The 19,547-nt window shown below is 34.6% G+C and overlaps 1 protein-coding gene across 1 annotated transcript; it reads left to right on the top strand.

Moving 5' to 3' along the window:
• Window positions 1–16,672: 16,672 nt before the first annotated feature.
• On the top strand, window positions 16,673–18,895 carry LOC143560990 (coatomer subunit zeta-1-like). Its single transcript, XM_077049160.1, has 5 exons — window positions 16,673–17,037; window positions 17,112–17,259; window positions 17,329–17,406; window positions 17,491–17,575; window positions 18,782–18,895. The coding sequence occupies exons 1-5, from the start codon at window positions 16,890–16,892 to the stop codon at window positions 18,839–18,841; spliced, it is 519 nt and encodes a 172-aa protein (XP_076905275.1). The 5' UTR covers window positions 16,673–16,889; the 3' UTR covers window positions 18,842–18,895.
• The last annotated feature ends 652 nt before the right edge of the window (window positions 18,896–19,547 follow it).

Here is a 19,547-nt window from a genome sequence, read left to right as displayed (position 1 = left end):
TTATTTGTTTTTTATGCTTCCGCATTCGGAGAGGTCTAATATAATCTCAGTCTAGTGTGATCATACGCCAGTCGTTAGCCTTTATGCTTCTCGACAACTCATTTATACTTGCTCATTTGGTTAATTTGTTATTCTCATATGACTTGTTGCAGCTACGTATTTTGTTATATATACTATATGTACAACTAAACTGGTGTGTTGCTCACTCAACATGTGTTGTTGACAAAATTCTATTTTAAACGCATATGCAGGTTATCGTAGAAATTTAATGCAGGTTGGTGAAGAGTTAGTGAAGAATTTAAGTTAGAAATGATACGATCAAGAATTTAATTTGTAATTGTTGTTTGTTTAATAAGTTGTATTTTGTACTTGAATTATTTGAAATTATTAAATAGAGATTGAAACTTATATCGTGCATGATAGTAACCTTGAGAGCTGTGACAATCAGTTCGCGCCGCGGCATTTCCGCCGTAGGTTGGGTGTGACAACACGTGTCCAACCACGTGTCAACATGTGGCACGAATTGACAGGTCAGGTGTCACAACGTGGCAAGGCGGCGTAAATTGTGGCGCCGCGATACGCGATGGCCAGGAGTTTACTCCATCGCGTATTGCGATGGGTCACAGAATTTGCCTATAAAAGGAGAAAGACGGGATTGTACCCAACTCATCCCAAATTCACTTCCATTCTCACACACTTAACCTAGGATAACGTGCCTGATTGTTGTAACTAGCCGAGGTTCCGTTTTCTCGAAGTTTGTGCAAGTAACGAAGTTATAATCGAGTTATCAATCATATAAGCGAGTTAGATCAAGACCCTACCCGTCAAGTTTACTCTTTTCTTATTATCATTCCGAGTATCCGTACTAAGGTAGGAATTACGTTTAAGTTATAACTTAAACATCAATCAAGGCTATGGCCTTTAACCTTGGAAGTTTTTTATAAACATTCAAACGAGTCTTCATAAACGTTACTTATTGATGAAGTAATGTTAACAAAAGAATATATTTTGACGAGCATGTAGTAAACTGTAAGGGTAATATCATTAGTAGTGAGTTTCTTGCCTAAGGAAAAGTAATTCGTACAAATACCAAATCAACCGTGGGACCCGTTTACTTACCTGGAGAAACTCATCAACGTGTTAGAACCTATTAATCCAAAGCATTTTATATCAAACATCACATAAAACAAAGTGATTTCATTCACAAACAAAGTTATAAACTATTTCAAGGTTAATATCATTCTCATTCACAATCAAGGTTTCAAAGGCACACCGATGGTACATGTGAATACGTTAACCTTTACAAACAGTCAAAACATATTTATACTCTATAAGATGAACGGGTTGTTTATCTTAAAGAGTCAGTCAACGTTTAGATGAGATTTCGTGATCTCTAAAACGTTATGATACATGATAGAAAATAAAAGCAACTCTGACCGATTACACATGTGTCTGGATCCAAACATAATTGTTCAGCCTAAACAGTCAAAGGCTACGTGGTCGCGGGCTAACAGTCATAACTAGTTCTCCATAAGGGGCTACGTGGCTCGGGGAACACTTTGTGTGTAGGGTAGTGGTACAAATCCCTGAAGTAGAAATATTTCTGTTGAGCTGGTACAGAAAATTATATTTGTATTGTAATTGTTATTCAATTATTTATGGAGTCATACGTGTTCACCAGCACAGAGCTAACGTATTTTTCCAACCCATTGCAGGTAATTAAGTACTTATAAGAAGTAGCAAGGATTGGAGTTGTCATGAAGTTAGAAGCACGTTACGTGGTGGCTTAGCTTTTGTTATCAAAATCCTTGTAATATAAACATAGATTTTGTAAACGAATACTTGGGTATTTAATTCCCAGGTAAATTTTTAATGTAAATTAATATTATATTCAACCTAAAAGTCTTACGCTAAAATTAACCCACAAACTCTGATATATTTACAAAACAGGTACCAACTATTGGTCACACTTCTAGGCCGTAAGTCGGGGTGTGACATTAGTCCAAATTGTAAAGAAAGGAAAACTAGCACCCCGTTTCGTAAGCTCATTCAAAATCCTTGAAAGGATTGGAAAAGTGGCTTATAAACTCGAATTACCGCAAGAACTTACAGGTGTCCATCCAACCTTTCATGTCTCGAACCTCAAAAAGTGCTTAGCCGAGGGTAACCTTCATATGCGTCTCTACGAAGTACGTATCGGTGAAATCTTGCAAATGATCGAAAAAACCCATTGAAATCATGGATCGCGAAGAGAAACGAACCAAACGTAGCCGCGTCCGTTTAGTTAAAGTCCTTTAGGAATCACGGTGTGGCGTTGAATCTACTTGGGAACGAGAAGACGGGATGAAGGAAAAGTACCCGCGTTTGTTTATTACGGATTCTTCTTAATTTTGGGACGAAATTTCCTAAAGTGGTGTGACATTTGTCATTTTCGGTTTAACTTGTATTTTGTTTTTGTATCGGAGACCCGAACTTTTTTGGTCTTTCGGATCTTTCGTTAATAATAAAATATTGGGTTTTATGTTCGTTTATGTTACACAATTATCAGATCAAGATATCATCTCTTTCGGTACGTTAAAACACCCTTTTTTGGCTAAAAATGAGTTAAAACAAACTTAAGGGACTAAAATTGTCAAATAACAAAAGCATGAAACTTCTTAAAAGCAACATCACGGCTAAACCTTCACTCTTTCCCTATATAAACAAGACCAATTCATCCCATTTGGGTTTGCTCATTGACCTCAAACTCTCCCCAATCTAGATCTAAGTATTCTTCCTCCAAACTCTTGATAGTTTGACTTCTCAATGTCAAACTAATACTAATCTTTATTTCTAACTAATTCTTGTTAATTAAAGCTTGTTATTATAGCTTGTTTAAAACATACTCCCCTTATTTCCTTGGCTTTCCCTTCTCCGTCCATGGTCGGTTTAAGTGAATTGCTAGGCAAGGCTTCATGGAGGACTATTATAGTCCTTGTTAACACTTTAAACTTTGTTTAAGCTTATTATTAATGTTAATGTTTAGTTCTATTTATTTTAGTTTCCAAATCATTTTAATGGGTTCTATGGTAATGAGTATGTGACAACCATCCTCGGTTTCATCCCGAGTCATGAGCCGAACCAAAACCGAACTTTTGTTTAAATACTTTATTGTTAACATATTGTATGTAAGACTTGAGTATTATCAATTCTAAGTTTATTTTAATAAGTTCTATGGTATTGGGTATGTGGTAACCATCCTCAGTCTTATTCCGAGTCAAGGACCGAACCAAGACCGAACTCTCGTTTAAATGCTTTATTTTTAAAATGATTTATTAATATGTTACATGTAATATTTGTGTATAATTTCTAAGTTCCTTTTTAATAAGTTCTATGGTATTGGGTATGTGGTAACCATCCTCGGTCTTATTCCGAGTCAAGGACCAAACCAAGACCGAACTAAACTGAGTTCACTCGCTTAAGACACACTAGTTGTGTTTTGGGCCACCGAATCTCGTATTTTTCTCTAAAACTATATTATAAACTAATTTTAATTATTTTCTCAAAATACTTGGTATGTTGGATCCAACTTGATCTTATAACAAGTTTGGACCAACAAAACCAAACACTCACTTAACGTACGTCGAGGTTCTTCTTAATAGAACTACACACTTGGTTAAGTTTCTTTTGATTTCATTGAGCTATCTCATAACATTTATAACTTTGGAAGCTTGGCTTCGATCTTGAACAATTATCAAGACTCGAACCGACAAATCTGAACACTCGTAAAATCTCGTTTTGGTATCTATTAACAAAGGATCTTGCAATATTGCAACCTTACCCAAATATTTACATAACAAAGGTTAAGTAAAACAAATGAATATAATACCGAGACCCGACTTCGAGTAAACTTACTTTTCAAAAACCATTACTTTAATTTCTTATGTATTTACATTTTAGTCTTCAAACCTTAATTAATTATCTTACTAGTCATGTTATTTTACTTTAAAGTTTCTAAAACCATCTACTAACTCAAGACCCTTTTTAATTTAGGTCTTGCTCGTTGAACTTACCTTTCCATTTATTCGCAAACAAATCCTTCAAGTTACTTATTTCATGTGAGTGCATTTCATCCCCCGTTTTCCTTTTTATACTTTGGGGGTAACATGCATACTTATTCAAAACAAGAATGATTTATAATACTCGATCCTCAAACCACAAACTCTAGGTTGTATGATACCTAGAATACTTGCTCTATTGTGTGTTATATGTTTCATATGTTTTACGTGCAAGAGTGTTTATTTTGATGTTGTTGTTGAGCCTCAATTAGTATGATCATACGCACCCCTAACTATCTTAGCCTTGTGCTAGTAGAGTAAGGTCTCATTATCCGAGTATGTTGGTTGTTACCGATTAGAAAAGATCCTCATTTACTTATGATATATATACCGTAATTGTTGCTTTTATTTATAGTTTCATATACGAGTTGTGGATTTGCCTCATATTATATATACTCAAAACTATGAAATGACTCACCAACATTCGTGTTGACAAATATTATTTTATGCATTGTTACAGGTTTGATTATTGGTTGATTGGAGTTTGAAGATGCTAGCTTATTTTGAGGCCGTTTAGGTTATTATAAGAATGAACAATTAAATTCTTATATTTGATGTTATTTTGTATGAACAAGATGTGTTACTTTTGATGATTGAATGAAATTAATGAGTTGTTTAAATATTGTCACTTTAATAGTGTCTTGTGTTCTTGAGCAATCCGTTGCACCCCGGAATGTTCCGCCGCCTTGGTCGGGGTGTGACACAAGTACTAGTTAGAGACGTCATGAACTTTAATTACGCAATGTAACAACAAGTGCCATGTTGCTGACGCCACAACGACAAGTCAGAATATGCTCGGGTAACAGAGTACTAAAGCTAAAATCATATAACTAAACATATTTGAATAGAAACATGCAACAAAGAGTACAAAACTTATAATCCATTGCATGCTACAAAAATATATTATATAAAATAACTTAACTCAAAAGGTAACTGACACATAACGAAAATCCGTACTACAAAGTAACGGAATAGAGTCAATACTATAAGTAAACGATAACAGAAACCGTACTACGTAGTAACGGAATATAATTAAGACTAGGAGTGAAAGAAACCAGAAACCGTACCTTAACAAATCAAACGTAAAAAAAAGTCTGGTAGTTCTCAATTCATGTTAGCAGTTAGCACCTACATTAAAATTATCTTCCAATTAACTTACAAAAGTTCAATTAGTTGGTTAATTGATTTTCAATTTGGGGTGGGAGTCCCTAGTGGTGCAGGGGCCATTCTTCATAGCGCGAACAAGTTTTTAAGTAAGTTCCATTCTGATGGGTCATTGGCTATGCTTACTATTGATTTTTGTAATGCCTTCAACTTGGTGGATAGGACTGCCCTTCTGAATGAGGTTCGGGCCCGATGTCCATCTATTTCCTTATGGGTGAACTTTTTATATGGGCAACCGGCCAGGCTATATGTGGGGGATGACCACATTTGGTCCACCACTGGGGTTCAGCAGGGGGACCCTTTGGGACCTCTTCTTTTCGCCTTAGTTCTGCACCCACTTATTCATCTAGTCCAGAGTTCCTGTAAGCTTCTCTTTCATGCTTGGTACCTAGATGATGGTACAATTATTAGGGACTCTAAAGAGGTTGCCAAAGCTTTAGATATTATCAGGTTGGAGGGTCCCCGCTTGGGCCTTGAACTTAATATTAAGTAAACTGAAGTATTTTGGCCGTCGTGCAATGGGGTTAAGGTGCAGGAGGGGGTGTTTCCCTGTGAGATTGGAAGACCGGTGCTAGGTGTGAAACTCCTCGGAGAAGCCGTTAGCCGGGATGCCGGGTTCATCAGTGAACTTGCTATGAAAAGGGCTTCGCGAGCTGTGGAGTTGATGAGCTATCTCCCGTATTTGCGGGACCCTCAATGCGAGCTCCTTTTGCTCCGCTCATGTATGGGAGTTGGAAAGTTGTTGTTTGGTCTCAGAACATGCCAACCTGTGTATGTAGGGGAAGCAGTTTCTGTGTTTGACAATGGCCTTCGGGGAGCGATTGAGGAAATCGTGGTTTGTGGTGGTCCCTTCTTTGGAGATTTTCAATGGAGGTTGGCATCACTTCCGACTCGTTTTGGAGGTTTGGGTTTATGTTCAGCTTCAGACGTTTCTACTTATGCATTTGTGGCCTCGAGGGCGCAGTCTTGGGAATTACAAGACCACATTCTTCGAGGTTGTGGTATTGATGGGTTTGACTCCGATTATGGGAGTGCGATAGATCGGTTGCACATTTCACTTCCCGATTTTGACATTAGTGGTTTCTCTAATAAAGACACCGCCCCCCCTAAAGCCCAACATGCTTTGGCGAGTGCCCTTTATAGTGGAATCATCAAGTGTTTGGAAATGAAGTTTGATTTATCCCCTCGTCAGAAAGCGGTGTTTGAGTGTCTTCAGGCTCCTCGGGCTCAAGATTTCTTAAGTGTTCTCCCTATTGAAGGATTGGGCCAACATATGTCGGCTTTGGAGTACCGGGCCATCTCGAAGTATCGGTTAATGATCCCTTTGTTTCCGGTAGATGAGCCGTGCCCGGTTTGCCGTAAGGTTTGTTTGGATTCTTTTGGTGAGCATGCGGTTCACTGCAAGGAGTTGCCTGGGTTTAAGTACAGGCATGATTTGGTGAGGGATGTTCTATGCGATGTTCTTAAACGAGCCGGAATTTCGGCTAAAAAGGAAGCCCCCGTAGACTTTCTTACGGATCCTCAAGAAGGAAGATCTACATTACGACCGGCCGATATACTTGTTTTTGGGTGGGTAGGGGGAAAACACGCTTGTGTCGACCTCACAGGAGTGTCCCCTTTTGTTGGGATTAGGGACACTGGATTTGTAGCAGGCCAGGCAGCATTGAAGGCGGCATCAGGCAAGGTTGCTAAACACGAGAGAGCTTGTTTGGAGAATCAACACGTGTTTATCCCCTTAGCCTTTGACACTTTTGGTTTCTTAGCTCCGAATGCCGTAGACATTTTGAATAGGGTTCAGAAAGTTGTGTATAATAACGTATCAGCCTGTAAGAATCGAAACTTTGTTTTTAGTCGGATTGGGTTTGCTATCCAAAAGGGGGTTACGGCGCAGCTCGTTGCCCGCTTACCTGCCACTTCATTGTAAATCGTTTGGATGTTTCTATGAAATATAAAAAGAGCCAATAAGAAAATTGATTTTCTGGCGAAGTAGATTTTCAAAATTATGATTTATTGTTAGAAACTTATTGTCATGCTTGTTTTAATAATTATTATCAAGAACGTTTATAAGTTTTCAGAAGGTGACAGTTTTATATATAATCATAAATTATTAAACTTTATTATTTCGTGTTTTGAAGTAATAAAAAGAACAATGCATAATAAAACTTTGTTTATTATATATGCATCTTCTATACATATGTGGATAAAAGAACAAATCAAAAGAGATAACACTTCCATACCCAAAAACCTTTACTTCAAGAATTGTATGAGTTAGAGACGCACATGAGTTTTTTTTTCATAGACATGAATTCAATATAGAGAGATCTTACACATTCTCTTATCATACATACTTATCTTCTTCCAAATCAAAATTTTATATTAGTCATGTGTTAATCTCCAGAATAATTAAACTCACATAAGCATATTTAGGAAATCCGTAACAGTAGAGAGTTGGAAGTCCTTACCTCAATATCTGAATGAAACAAAACGATGAGTTTGATGCGGGAATCGGGTTCCAGTTTGGTAAATTAAATCGTGGTCTCCGACAATGGCTCAACAGATGCGGTGAAGGGTCAAGAACAGCAGCGGTGGATGATTTGGCACAACGAAACCGAAGTAGAAAGCGATTGATGAAAGCAGAATTTGTTGAAATTTTATGAGTGTACTCTGAGGTTGACAGAGTATATATGGCCAAAAAGAAAACGTGTTTGACAAGAGTTTTATCCCGATGAATACGGTATTGAAGCTTAATGTAGATGTGTTAAAAGATGATAAGGCTAGTTTAAAATTCGTATCCAGAAATAATAGGATTAGGTTCCCTTCAAAGATTTGATTATTTATCTATTTGTTTAAATTATAATAAAGTGTTTATCTATTTGAGCTTTCAACGAAATGCTAAAAATACAGACATTCAAATACAACTTCTATTAATATAGAACTATTTAACTATTATTATCTGAAAATTCAGGTTATTACACTATAAGTTGACTTCCGCTCGATTGCATATAAGATAGAACAAGAAGAACATTGTTCGTTCTTCTGTTCTTCATCTACAACATATAAATTATCAAAATCCAATTCCATATACAGAAAATTTATGTCTTATTCGATAAATTATTTGTGTATAACCCGCAAATAGGTTTATCTAAAAGTGATTACACTATTCAGAGATTAATCTGGGTTGCAATTTCTTCATCAATGATCGCATACAAGATTACCATGTTTGTTTATTTTTTTAATTGATTGATTTTGGGTTATAGACAACACAATACATACAACAAATTGGAACTGTAGTTTCTAAAAGTTAACGCAAACACGACCTGTTTAACTAAATGTGTGTATGAACTTGACCCAAACTATTTTGATTAACCTCATTTTATAGTAAGTTCATGTAATTACTTATATGCGTCATGAGGTGAACAATAAAAACAAAACTAAATCCATTGCGAAAACTGGTTTGAGAGTACGCAGTTTTGACCTGACTCGAGCTATAGCACTAGATTCTCACAATAGGCATTAACAAATTGAAGAACTAACCAGTAATAGAACACAAGGCAGGGAAACAATGATAGATAAAAAATGGCTCGCTATCCCTACTTAATTAACCATTTAAAAACCAAAAAAGAAGTAAAAAAACACCTGAAGTGGGAATAGAACCCGCTTATTCACAATAGGAATGCCTCGTGTTTTCCAATAGACCATGTTTCCAACTTGTGTATGGTTTCACTCACAATTTATATACTGGTTCACTCTCATATATTTTGTACACGCAGTCTACATAGAATCTGAAACTCCGTGGGTTCCCGTAAACCCGCACTCATACGTAGATCTGCCCTGACGTGGTCTCCTGACACACTTACCCTGGAGGAAATCCACAACTGAGAAACTTCTGGCAACCCAAAACAAATTGCTATATGGCACGACCTCACATAAGAAAAGTAACGTGACACCACAAGATCAATTGGCCTTTGGTCAAAGTTATGTAATTAAACGACGTCTTGACAAATTAACAGTAGTATGATTTTTTCCATTATTTTATTAAATGTGTGTTTGTGTTACACCAGGTAGTGGTGTGAGATTGTAGCCTCCGATTAGGGTAGTGTAAGTGGACCCTCAATCTTTACCTATCTAATTATCGTCCATCGTCTTAATAGTTATTTAAAAAAAATGACAAATGGTTTTGATGTATTTGAGAGGATAACTGTCATAAATTAAGGGGCTTTAGAGATTATATAATATACCCACCCTAATATGATAAAGTGTTAAAAGTAGTAGCTAGATAATTGTTTCATAGTATAATGTTTCGGCCATTTATAGCTATCATGTTAAAGAATTCTAATGAAAGAATGTAGGGTGAGTGACAAGTGGTGAGTATGTAGGAGCCAAAATAGAGTTGTTTGTTTAGACATCAATTCATTAATTCTAACATACATTAGAGGCTAAACGAAGAAATGCATCATAAAATCATTGATTTCCAAAACATTTCAAATTAATTTATTCAATTTTTATATTAATTTTTAGTATAATCCTAATTTATAGGATTTTTATATCAAATTTTTGGTGAGATTAGTTTGTTATTTTAATGAGATGCTATAACCCGTTTAAGAAATATTTGGGTTTGATATCATTCCCGTGAATTCGGGTCAAATGCATGAGAAACTTTCATTTAAAAATCAAGCAAATCTAGTGACTCCAAAAAAAAGGGAGCGACCATATCGCGACACGTAGTATTTTTATGTTTTCGTTTATATATATATATATGTGTGTGTGTGTTACGATAATTTGAAGTGTCCCAAAAGAGTATTAAAAATAGACTTTTATACACAATTTTTTCAAACACTGACAATAATTGTGATAAAAATAAACAATACAAAGTTATTGTACTAATAAAAAAACTAAAAAAATGAATAATAAATAAAGCAATGTTAAGCGAACTTCAAATGCCGGTGTATGCATAACCAAACTGACATACTAAGTTACTCTTTGGTTATACGTTTAAATATTTAATTATGGGCCATTTTGTGTAATGGGCTACCTAATTGAACTATTGTGTCATGTATGTTAATAATTTTTGGGTCTTCAAAGAAGTAGTAAGATCGAATTCTCAAGCTGCAGCCAAGGCTCGTGACACCTCCAACAATGTGCTCATTGTGTGATGGTGAGCCGGAACCATTGGACCTTATGATGGATAAGTGTTGTATTTTTAAAAGAGAAACTTAAAACGTAATTGCTAGATAGTTGGATTTGACATTGCCGAATTATGATAAGAAACACATGGTGGTAGCTAGATAGGGCTGTTCAAAACCGGATATCCGAACATTTTGGATAGTGAAAATCACTATCCGAATCCGAAACTTCGGATATCCGATGGGATAATAAAACGGATATCCGAAATCTTGAAATAATAAAGTGATTCAAAATTGAATTCACAAATATTAGAACAAATCACAACGGATCTGTAAATATAAGAAGAATCTACAATGAATCTGTGCATTGGGGTTGAATCTCTAACAAAGTAACAAATATTATAACAAAATTATAACAAATCTGGTCGGATTCGAGTAGCAGGCGAGGAGATTTGAGTTTGAATCAAGCATAAAATCAAGAGCAACAGCATGATACTATAATTGTGGAATGGGTTGCGACATGGCGATAAACACGAGTCCACCGACAAGAGCAGCGGTGAAGGGACCTTCGATCTTTTGGTGTATGGTGAAGTAGAATTCAAGGATGATAATGGTGGATTGATGGTTGCGCTCATGCGCTGAGTAAGGTAGAATGATTAAAGTTAACTTGTAAATACGTTTATATATATATATATATATATATATATATATATATATAGTAGAAACTCTATAAAATAATACACTTGGAACACCAAAATTTATTAATTAAAAGAGTTATTAATTAATCGATAAATTAATAATTATTAATTTATATATTAATTAATATTTTATTAATTTATAGTATAATACTTAGTTTACAAACACCTTTTAAGCTTCCACTTAATTATTATATACAATGCATGTATATCAAATGAACGGCCCAATTTGAAAGAAACCTTCAATCTCCCACCTTATTATGCCTTTTATGTTCAATGTATCACTTTATGGACATTAAAAATATTTTCTATATAAATACAAGATCAAAATAGGTTAACACAAACAAATCATACACACAACATGGCTTCCCATCTTAAAGGTGTGAATAAAACAACAATGACAAACGAGATTCGAAGAGCATTATGCAAGCACAACAAGGATAATCCGAGATTCGAAGAGCATTATTGGAATTAATAAAGATGATATCGATGAAGAAGATGATGAAAGTTCTACAATGGAGCCCCCTTCGCGAAACGAAGCTATCAAAGCGGCAATCACATTGAACAATTTCTTGTTGAGCTATGAGAAAACAACACCAGAAGTTCTTACCATGCTAAGGAAAATTAGAGATGAGATTCAAGGGGAAACTGATTTCAATAAAAAACAAAAGACAATTGAGTCATTTTTCAAAAAACCTTCATAAATCATTCATGTAATATGCTATATATAAGGAATTATTAATTTATATTTTATATGGGGTCTAAAGAAATTATCAAAAATGTATCATCTTATAATTTTAGCGAATTATTAATTTAGCACCCTATCCCCGAATCAGGACTAACAAATAATCGAGTATTAATTTATCGAGTTTCTATTGTATATATATGTATATATATATACTAGTTTTAGAACCCATGTAACATAAGTGATTATCCAAATTATAAAATTACAAGTAAAGAAAATAATTACCTATATATATGTATCTAAACTATGTGTATATAAATTGATTTTATTTATATCACAAATTGATTTTTTAATGAACTTAATAAAAAAATACACGTGCAAAAACGTACCCGAGAACTCTCATTTTATTTAAATATTCATTGTCAGTATCATATATGTATAATTGAAAGAATTCAGGAAGAAGACTTCTCATACAATAGTAGTTCTGACCACGCAGCCCAAATACTGAGGAGCATTACTGTAACACCCTTGGCAAACACAACAACGTCTCATTCTTAGGCTATCCCACATCAGCCGTGGACAAGAGAGATCCTTGGTTCGTAAGTAATGTCCTGCCTCTTCAATCACCAACGCGTTTTGGGCAACCAAAAACAAATCCGTGAGCTCTTCGTGGGCAGAGCGGACAATATTGGTGGTGCTAGGGGCTGGATGTTACAGGTGGTATCAGATCCACTCTTGTGCCGTTCGTGATGATGGAACATGCCTCATCGAGGACGATGAGTCCAAAGGGGGGTTATTTGTAACACCCTTGGCAAACACAACATCGTCCCACTCTTATGCTATCCCACATCAGCCGTGGACAAGAGAGATCCTTGGTTCATAAGTAATGTCCTGCCTCTTCAATCACCAACGCGTTTTGGGCAACCAAAAACAAATCCGTGAGCTCTTTGTGGGCAGAGCGGACAATATTGGTGGTGCGAGGGGCCGGATGTTACAGGTGGTATCAGAGCCACTCTTGTGCCGTTCGGGATGATGGGACATGCCTCATCGAGGACGATGAGTCCAAAGGGGGGTTGTTTGTAACACCCTTGGCAAACACAACAACGTCCCACTCTTAGGCTATCCCACATCGACCGTGGACAAGAGAGATCCTTGGTTCATAAGTAATGTCTTGCCTCTTCAATCACCAATGCGTTTTGGGCAACCAAAAACAAATCCGTGAGCTCTTCGTGGGCAGAGCAGACAATATTGGTGGTGCGAGGGGCCGGATGATACAATTACCTTTTTTTGATATATTTATCAATTTACAATTGATAAAAGGAAATGAGAACATTAAATTATAATGACGAATCTTTTTCAATAACTATGTTTTTCTGAGCTAAACCATGAAAAATATTTTGATAAGTTTGACAACATAAAAAATAACATGTTAACACATTCAATTTTGTGAATATTTTGCTTCATTTGAGCTTAATTTTGCATGACATGTTTTCCATACAACGTTCTGATCACCATTGAAGGAAAAGTTAATGATGACACAATTGTTTCAAGTTTGATACAAGTTAGAAGCATTGATTTGCCTGGGGTGGTATGTCGTAAGTGTTCATCGTCTATTCTTAAATTTTAATATTCGATGGAAAAATAGTCAATTTACCAAATCCCAAACCTTTTGATTTTTTTTTCAAAAATGTCCTTGAAAATAATTTGAAACCAAAATCATGTTTAAAATTTTGACTTTTATCCGTTTAATATTTTCAAGTCAACACTTTGAACCCGTAACAAATATAATCAGATTTCTCATTTTTGACCCGTAACAAATTTTGACTCAATGTAATTAACTTGTACCAAACAATATATTTACCAATTTTTTACTGTAAAAACTGAATTATAATCTTAAACAATATACATAGTAAAATATGTTAATGATAACATTTGAAATTATATATTCTTTTCAATCTTTAACAAACATGGTTTGTTTTTAAGTTTTGGATTTTACCAAGTATTTTGGGATATATAGTAAAATAATATGTTAATATTTATTTTTATAAAAATATATATAAATAAAATGTAAAAGAAAAGTGAACAAAGAAAATATATTAGGGTTAATGATGATCTTATTTTTGAAGGGAAAAAAATTATGAGATTTAATCATAAACTGGCATGTGTCACAATTATTTTACTTTATTAGAATATGTAGATTAAATAATTAAAAAATAATTAAAATTAACATTTCGGATAGTTCGGATATCCGAACTATCCGAAAAATCCTAAAATTGTTATCCGAATCCGAATTTTCAGATACCTGAAACTTCGGATAGTTCAGATATGAATTCGGATTCTTTTGAACACCCCTAGTGGTAGCTATTGTGATGACATTCTAGTGGGTCTTGTGACGGTTCAAATATGATTTAGTCTTCTAAATCAACATAATTACGTGAAATAATAGTATTTGACTCTATTGTCAATTTTTTTTTGTGTGGTCTACCAATAGAAATCTTAAGTCGAAGATTAGTTGGGTGAAATACCTTTTGAACCCTCTAATGCATGCATTTGTAATTTTCTTCACTTAGCTTCTTGATAGTCACTGTTTTTCAGTTAATATATTAGCCGAGTCAAAAAACAATATAATAGTAACAATGGCCAAAGCAGTCTAATACATACGAGATATCTAAAAGAAAATTTGTAGTTCGTAGTAGGAGTGATCAAAGTTGAATATCCAGACCTTTTAGATAGTGAATTTCGCTATCCAAATCCGAAAATTTCGGATATTCGAACGGATAATGAACAAGATATCTGAAAATTAGGAAAAACTAATAATTATAAAATACTTTTAAAGATATTCCGGATATCCGAAATAGTTGAGAGTTTTTCCAAAATATCCAAAAATAACTGTCCGAGGTATCAGAAAAGTATCTGAAAAAATTATCTAGAAATGTTAAAATTATTAGAAATATCCGTAAACTAATTTATAAATAATATTTATTATTTAATAATTAAGTATATTTTTTTCGGTTTGTTCAAATATCCGAACTATCCAAAAAAATTTAAAATCACCATACGAATCCAAAAGTTCGAATATCCGATCTAATTTTTTAGATAATTCGGATTCGGAAGTCCGATTTTTTTATACTTGTAATCGATTTGAGAACCCTTAGGCAGTAGGCCACTCGTAGTGGGCGTCTTGTTTGGGTGATTTTGGGCGACGGTGGGCGAGCAGTTACTGTACGTTAATGCATTAACGTACGGTAGGTACGCGAGACGCTCAAAGGCAAAAACCTAAAACGCTCACAAAATTTAAACGCTCAAAAAACTGTCTTCGTGCAAAAATTGAAAAATTGATCGATTAACCATCCAAAACTGTTTTTTTCGGTGAACAAATGATTGATTGGATATGTATTGACGATTCCGATATGTTTGGATGTGATTTCATGGATCGACTCGTGAAAAAATGGATTCGCATACGTAATGTACGTTAAGGCATTAGTGTATTGGATATTTTCAATATATATATAGGGGAAGGTTAACGTACAAATGAAATTAACGTGCTAAACGTGAGAATCAATTAGAGTAATTATAAATACAGGTAGAGTAATTATGTAAGTACTCTATGATAATTACTCTATAATATAATTACATAATTACTCTACTTGATTCTCACATTTAGCACGTTGATTTCATTTGTAATATATATATATATATATATATAGAGAGAGAGAGAGAGAGGGCGCTATAACACCCTTACACACTAGAAACAAAATTACTCTTAGCTAACTAGACGCCACACGACGTAAATCACCCGCTACACATACACATAGCCTTATACTGAAACCGATTGAGGGGCTGTTTGGCTAAGCTTATTTTTTTTGCTTATTGCTGTTTGGAGGTGCAAAATGTCCCTCCAAACCAAAATGCCCATTCAAAAGGACCAAATTAAAGCTCTTCTGCTTTTTAGAGAGACATTTTGAACATTTTGCCACTCCAAAAGCAATAAGCAAAAAAAATAATAATAAGCTCAGCCAGACAGCCCCTGAATCCTTACCGAACTAATTCGGTCTTCTAATAAACCCAACCAACCAACCAACCAAGCTATAAAATTTCCATTTGATACTTGGGTAATCAAATTCTGTCCATCAATGGCTCCTACCCCTAGGGTAGGGTATGTAAACAACTATACATACGTCATCTCTGTTACGACTTACGATATGATATTTAATTCACAATCACAAATGTTATACATACGATTTTAAACGTTGATTCGATTAGTTTCTTTCTTTCTGGTATATGAATATGAATATCTGGCCTTCCATCGGTTGTTTACGTTATCTCTGGCTTCATTTTGAGTTTACGAGTTTACGTAGCACAAATTGTATGGTAGTTATAGTGCTAATGGAGTAATGTCACATTAATTACTTCAATTTCACATGTTTAGGCCTGAATGTTCACAATGAGAGGCAATTTAGGTCAGCTTGTATCCAATTACATTCTGACTTATGATTCATATTATTGAACTTAAGAGTATGAAATTGGCTATTCAAAAAGCTCGCAGCTCGCTCGATTAAATCTAGCTAAATTCAAAAGGCCTGAGTCGAGTCTGCTCATTTTTGTAACTGAGCCAAAGCTCGGCTCGATCTTAGGCTCGTTTAACTTCGAGCTCGGCATACATAGTAGTAGTTAGAGTGCCAATGTGTCACAATGCTAATTAGTTCAATTTAACCTGTTTAGGTTTGAATGTTCACAGTGAGTTAATTTAGGTCACTTTTAATCCAATTATATTCTGACTGACAAAGAATTAGTTATGACTCATCATTCATATTATTGAAGTCAGAGTATGAATACATAGTGGTTAGAGTGCTAATATCGTGTTAATTAGTTCAATTTGACCTGTTTAGGTTTGAATGTTTGCAGCCAGAGGTAATTTAGGTAACCTTTTATCCAGTTACATCCTCACTGACAACGAATTTAGGGTGAAATTATGATCAATGAGTCAGTGATTCACTGAAAATGGTGGTTATTGCTTTCTGTATTGCTGCAAAATTCTATCCGTAGTTTGTTAATAAGCTGTATCAACTGAAATATAAGGTTAAAAACATATTACTCATTGAGTGTTTTATAGGATGCTTGTCCTATGGTTAAGAATGTCCTTCTTCTGGACTCTGAAGGAAGGCGTGTGGCGGTTAAGTATTACACAGATGAATGGCCGACTTACAGTGCGAAGTTAGCTTTTGAAAGGTCTATTTCTTGTAAAACACAGAAGACTAATGCAAGGACCGAAGGTATTATCACTATTAACTTTTTATCTGTAATGACTAAAATGGTGATTTGGTGTTCTTTACTGTTGTATGTGCAGCTGAAATTGTGATGTTTGATGATAATGTTGTGGTGTATAAGTTCATACAAGACTTGCATTTCTTTGTAACTGGAGGTGACTGTGAAAATGAATTGGCTTTGGCTACGGTCCTGCAGGGATTTTCTGATGCAGTTACACTTCTCCTCAGGTTCTTAGTTGTTAGAAATATTTAATATTTGTCGGTTCACCGTCTGAAGTTTTTGAGTTCTTGATGCAGGGGTAATGTTGATCACGGGGAGGCACTTGAAAATTTGGATGCCATTTTTTTATGCCTTGATGAGATTGTTGATGCAGGGTAAGGAATCATAACTTTGTATTTGTAATTTTGAATGGAGTTTTATATGTATTTCAGGCTATTTATAAAGACATTATGTGGCAGGATGATTCTTGAAACAGTTGGTAATATGATTGCTGGGAAAGTAGCTACACATAACTTGGATGATGGAGCTCCATTGTCTGAACAGGTACATGGTACATGTTATTTAATCCCAGTATTGTAGCTTTAGGTTGTGTTGGTTTAAGGATTTAAAGTTTAAACTGAAAGAAGGCTAGGTTGAATGATTTGTTGAAAGTGATAAAAAGTGTTCGGTTTTTATAGTTATATATGATTAGGATTTAGGGGTATTAATGGTGGCGGGTTGGATTGTTGAACAAGAGCACGACCCTTATACTTATTCGTATGATATGATCGTATCAAAGGTATCAACCCTAACCCGGACACACTTAAAATTTTGTAACCTGAACACAACCTGAAAACCTATTGTCTATTGATCTAAACGAGCCAAATGGGTTGGTGGGTAATGACCAAGTTGTAAACATGTAAAAATGGTTGGGACTTGTACTGAATATGTTAAATGAATAATTTGGTTAAATAGGTCCACTCAAATGCATGTCAACCTGAACATGGCCCGTTTATTTTTTTACTTTCAAAACATAACATTACTAATCTCACTTATAAACCAAACATGAATTTAGTTTTCATAAGCCTCTACATTATATCAAAATGCATATCTTGACTTCAACAAGAGCATGCCATGAATATAAAGTTTATGAATATATTTTTTTTTTCATATTTCATCCTAACTGATATTTCTTGAATTAAAACTCTACACTTTTCCCACAATCCACATGCACTTTTGTTCGTCCACCTTAGGGCTGGCCAAATTACCGGCTCAGATGGATTAGGTAACATGTCAAAACGGGTGGGTTTGAAACAAGTCCATGTTCAGTTTCTTTTGAAGCTCTTATAAATAATTACTTGGTTAACTATGATTACATAACAATAACTGATAAACAGTCGTTTTTTTAACGTCACATCAGAAGATAATACAAATTGTAAGTAGTTTAAGTGTGAGTGTCTTGTCAAGAGAAATTGGTGTGTCCACTTCAATTACGGATGTGTAACTACAAATCACTTTCTTAACAATAATAACCTATAAATTTAAATAAAATGATTTAAGTTGTTATATGCACTAAAATTAAACTTCAGACAACTTTCAACTTGTGTATATGTTTCCCTTTTAGCTACATTATGAATAAACTGTCCCTGTTTAAGATATAACACAACTCAAGTTAACTTATTTACATGGGTCCAAATTGATGCGTGTAGTCAAGCTCGTGTTACAAAGTTCAGTTTCCTTATATGAAAAATGTGGTTTTGATAACAGCAGACGATTACTCAAGCCTTGGCAACTGCTCGTGAACATTTGACAAGATCGCTTCTTAGATAAGACGTTTTTTCTTCCTTTGATAATAACCAACTGGTCATCTCTTTCATATCCTTCGCTGCTTAATTTTAGGCGTAAACAGAAAACTCCCATATAGAAGTTAAAAAAAAAGAAACAGATTCAAAGGGACATTTGGCGGGTAAATTGGAAGTTGCATTTGAATAATAGATAGTTTTTTTTAAATATATATATAATAATATTGTGCATTGCCTGCTGTATTGTCGTTTTCATGTTGAATGTAACGTTGGAACTGAATACTACAAATGATTTGTTATTATTGAAGATGATGAACCATCTATTTCACACTTAAAAATCTCCAATTCCCTCATCCACTCTGGCCCAAATGTCTACTCTATTTTTCAAATAAAATAAATAAATAAATATATGAGATTTTAAATTGTTGGAGACGTACAACAATTGTAATAGAATATTAACGTACTTTACTTGGTGATTGATAATCATACTTAATAATAATATGAGTTGTTGGTTATCCTTTTATTTTTTATTATATATGCTAATTTGGTAATTTGATCAAGTAATAACCTGTTTTTGCTGCTATGACCGAGGTGCTTATCACCAGGTCAGGTTAGTTTGTTTTCTTTTTCTTTTTAATCATAATAAAAAAAAATTCTTCACTGGCATGCTATTCATTTGACATCGACCAAATATGAGTTGTATAACATTTTTGTCATATCAATAGGTTGTAACT

The sequence above is a fragment of the Bidens hawaiensis genome, unplaced genomic scaffold (genome assembly GCF_021521415.1).
Source record: "Bidens hawaiensis isolate Kalapana, Puna unplaced genomic scaffold, B.hawaiensis_p1.1 tig00020521_1, whole genome shotgun sequence".
Classification (NCBI taxonomy): domain Eukaryota; kingdom Viridiplantae; phylum Streptophyta; class Magnoliopsida; order Asterales; family Asteraceae; genus Bidens; species Bidens hawaiensis.
This window is presented reverse-complemented; position numbering and strand designations above follow the sequence as displayed.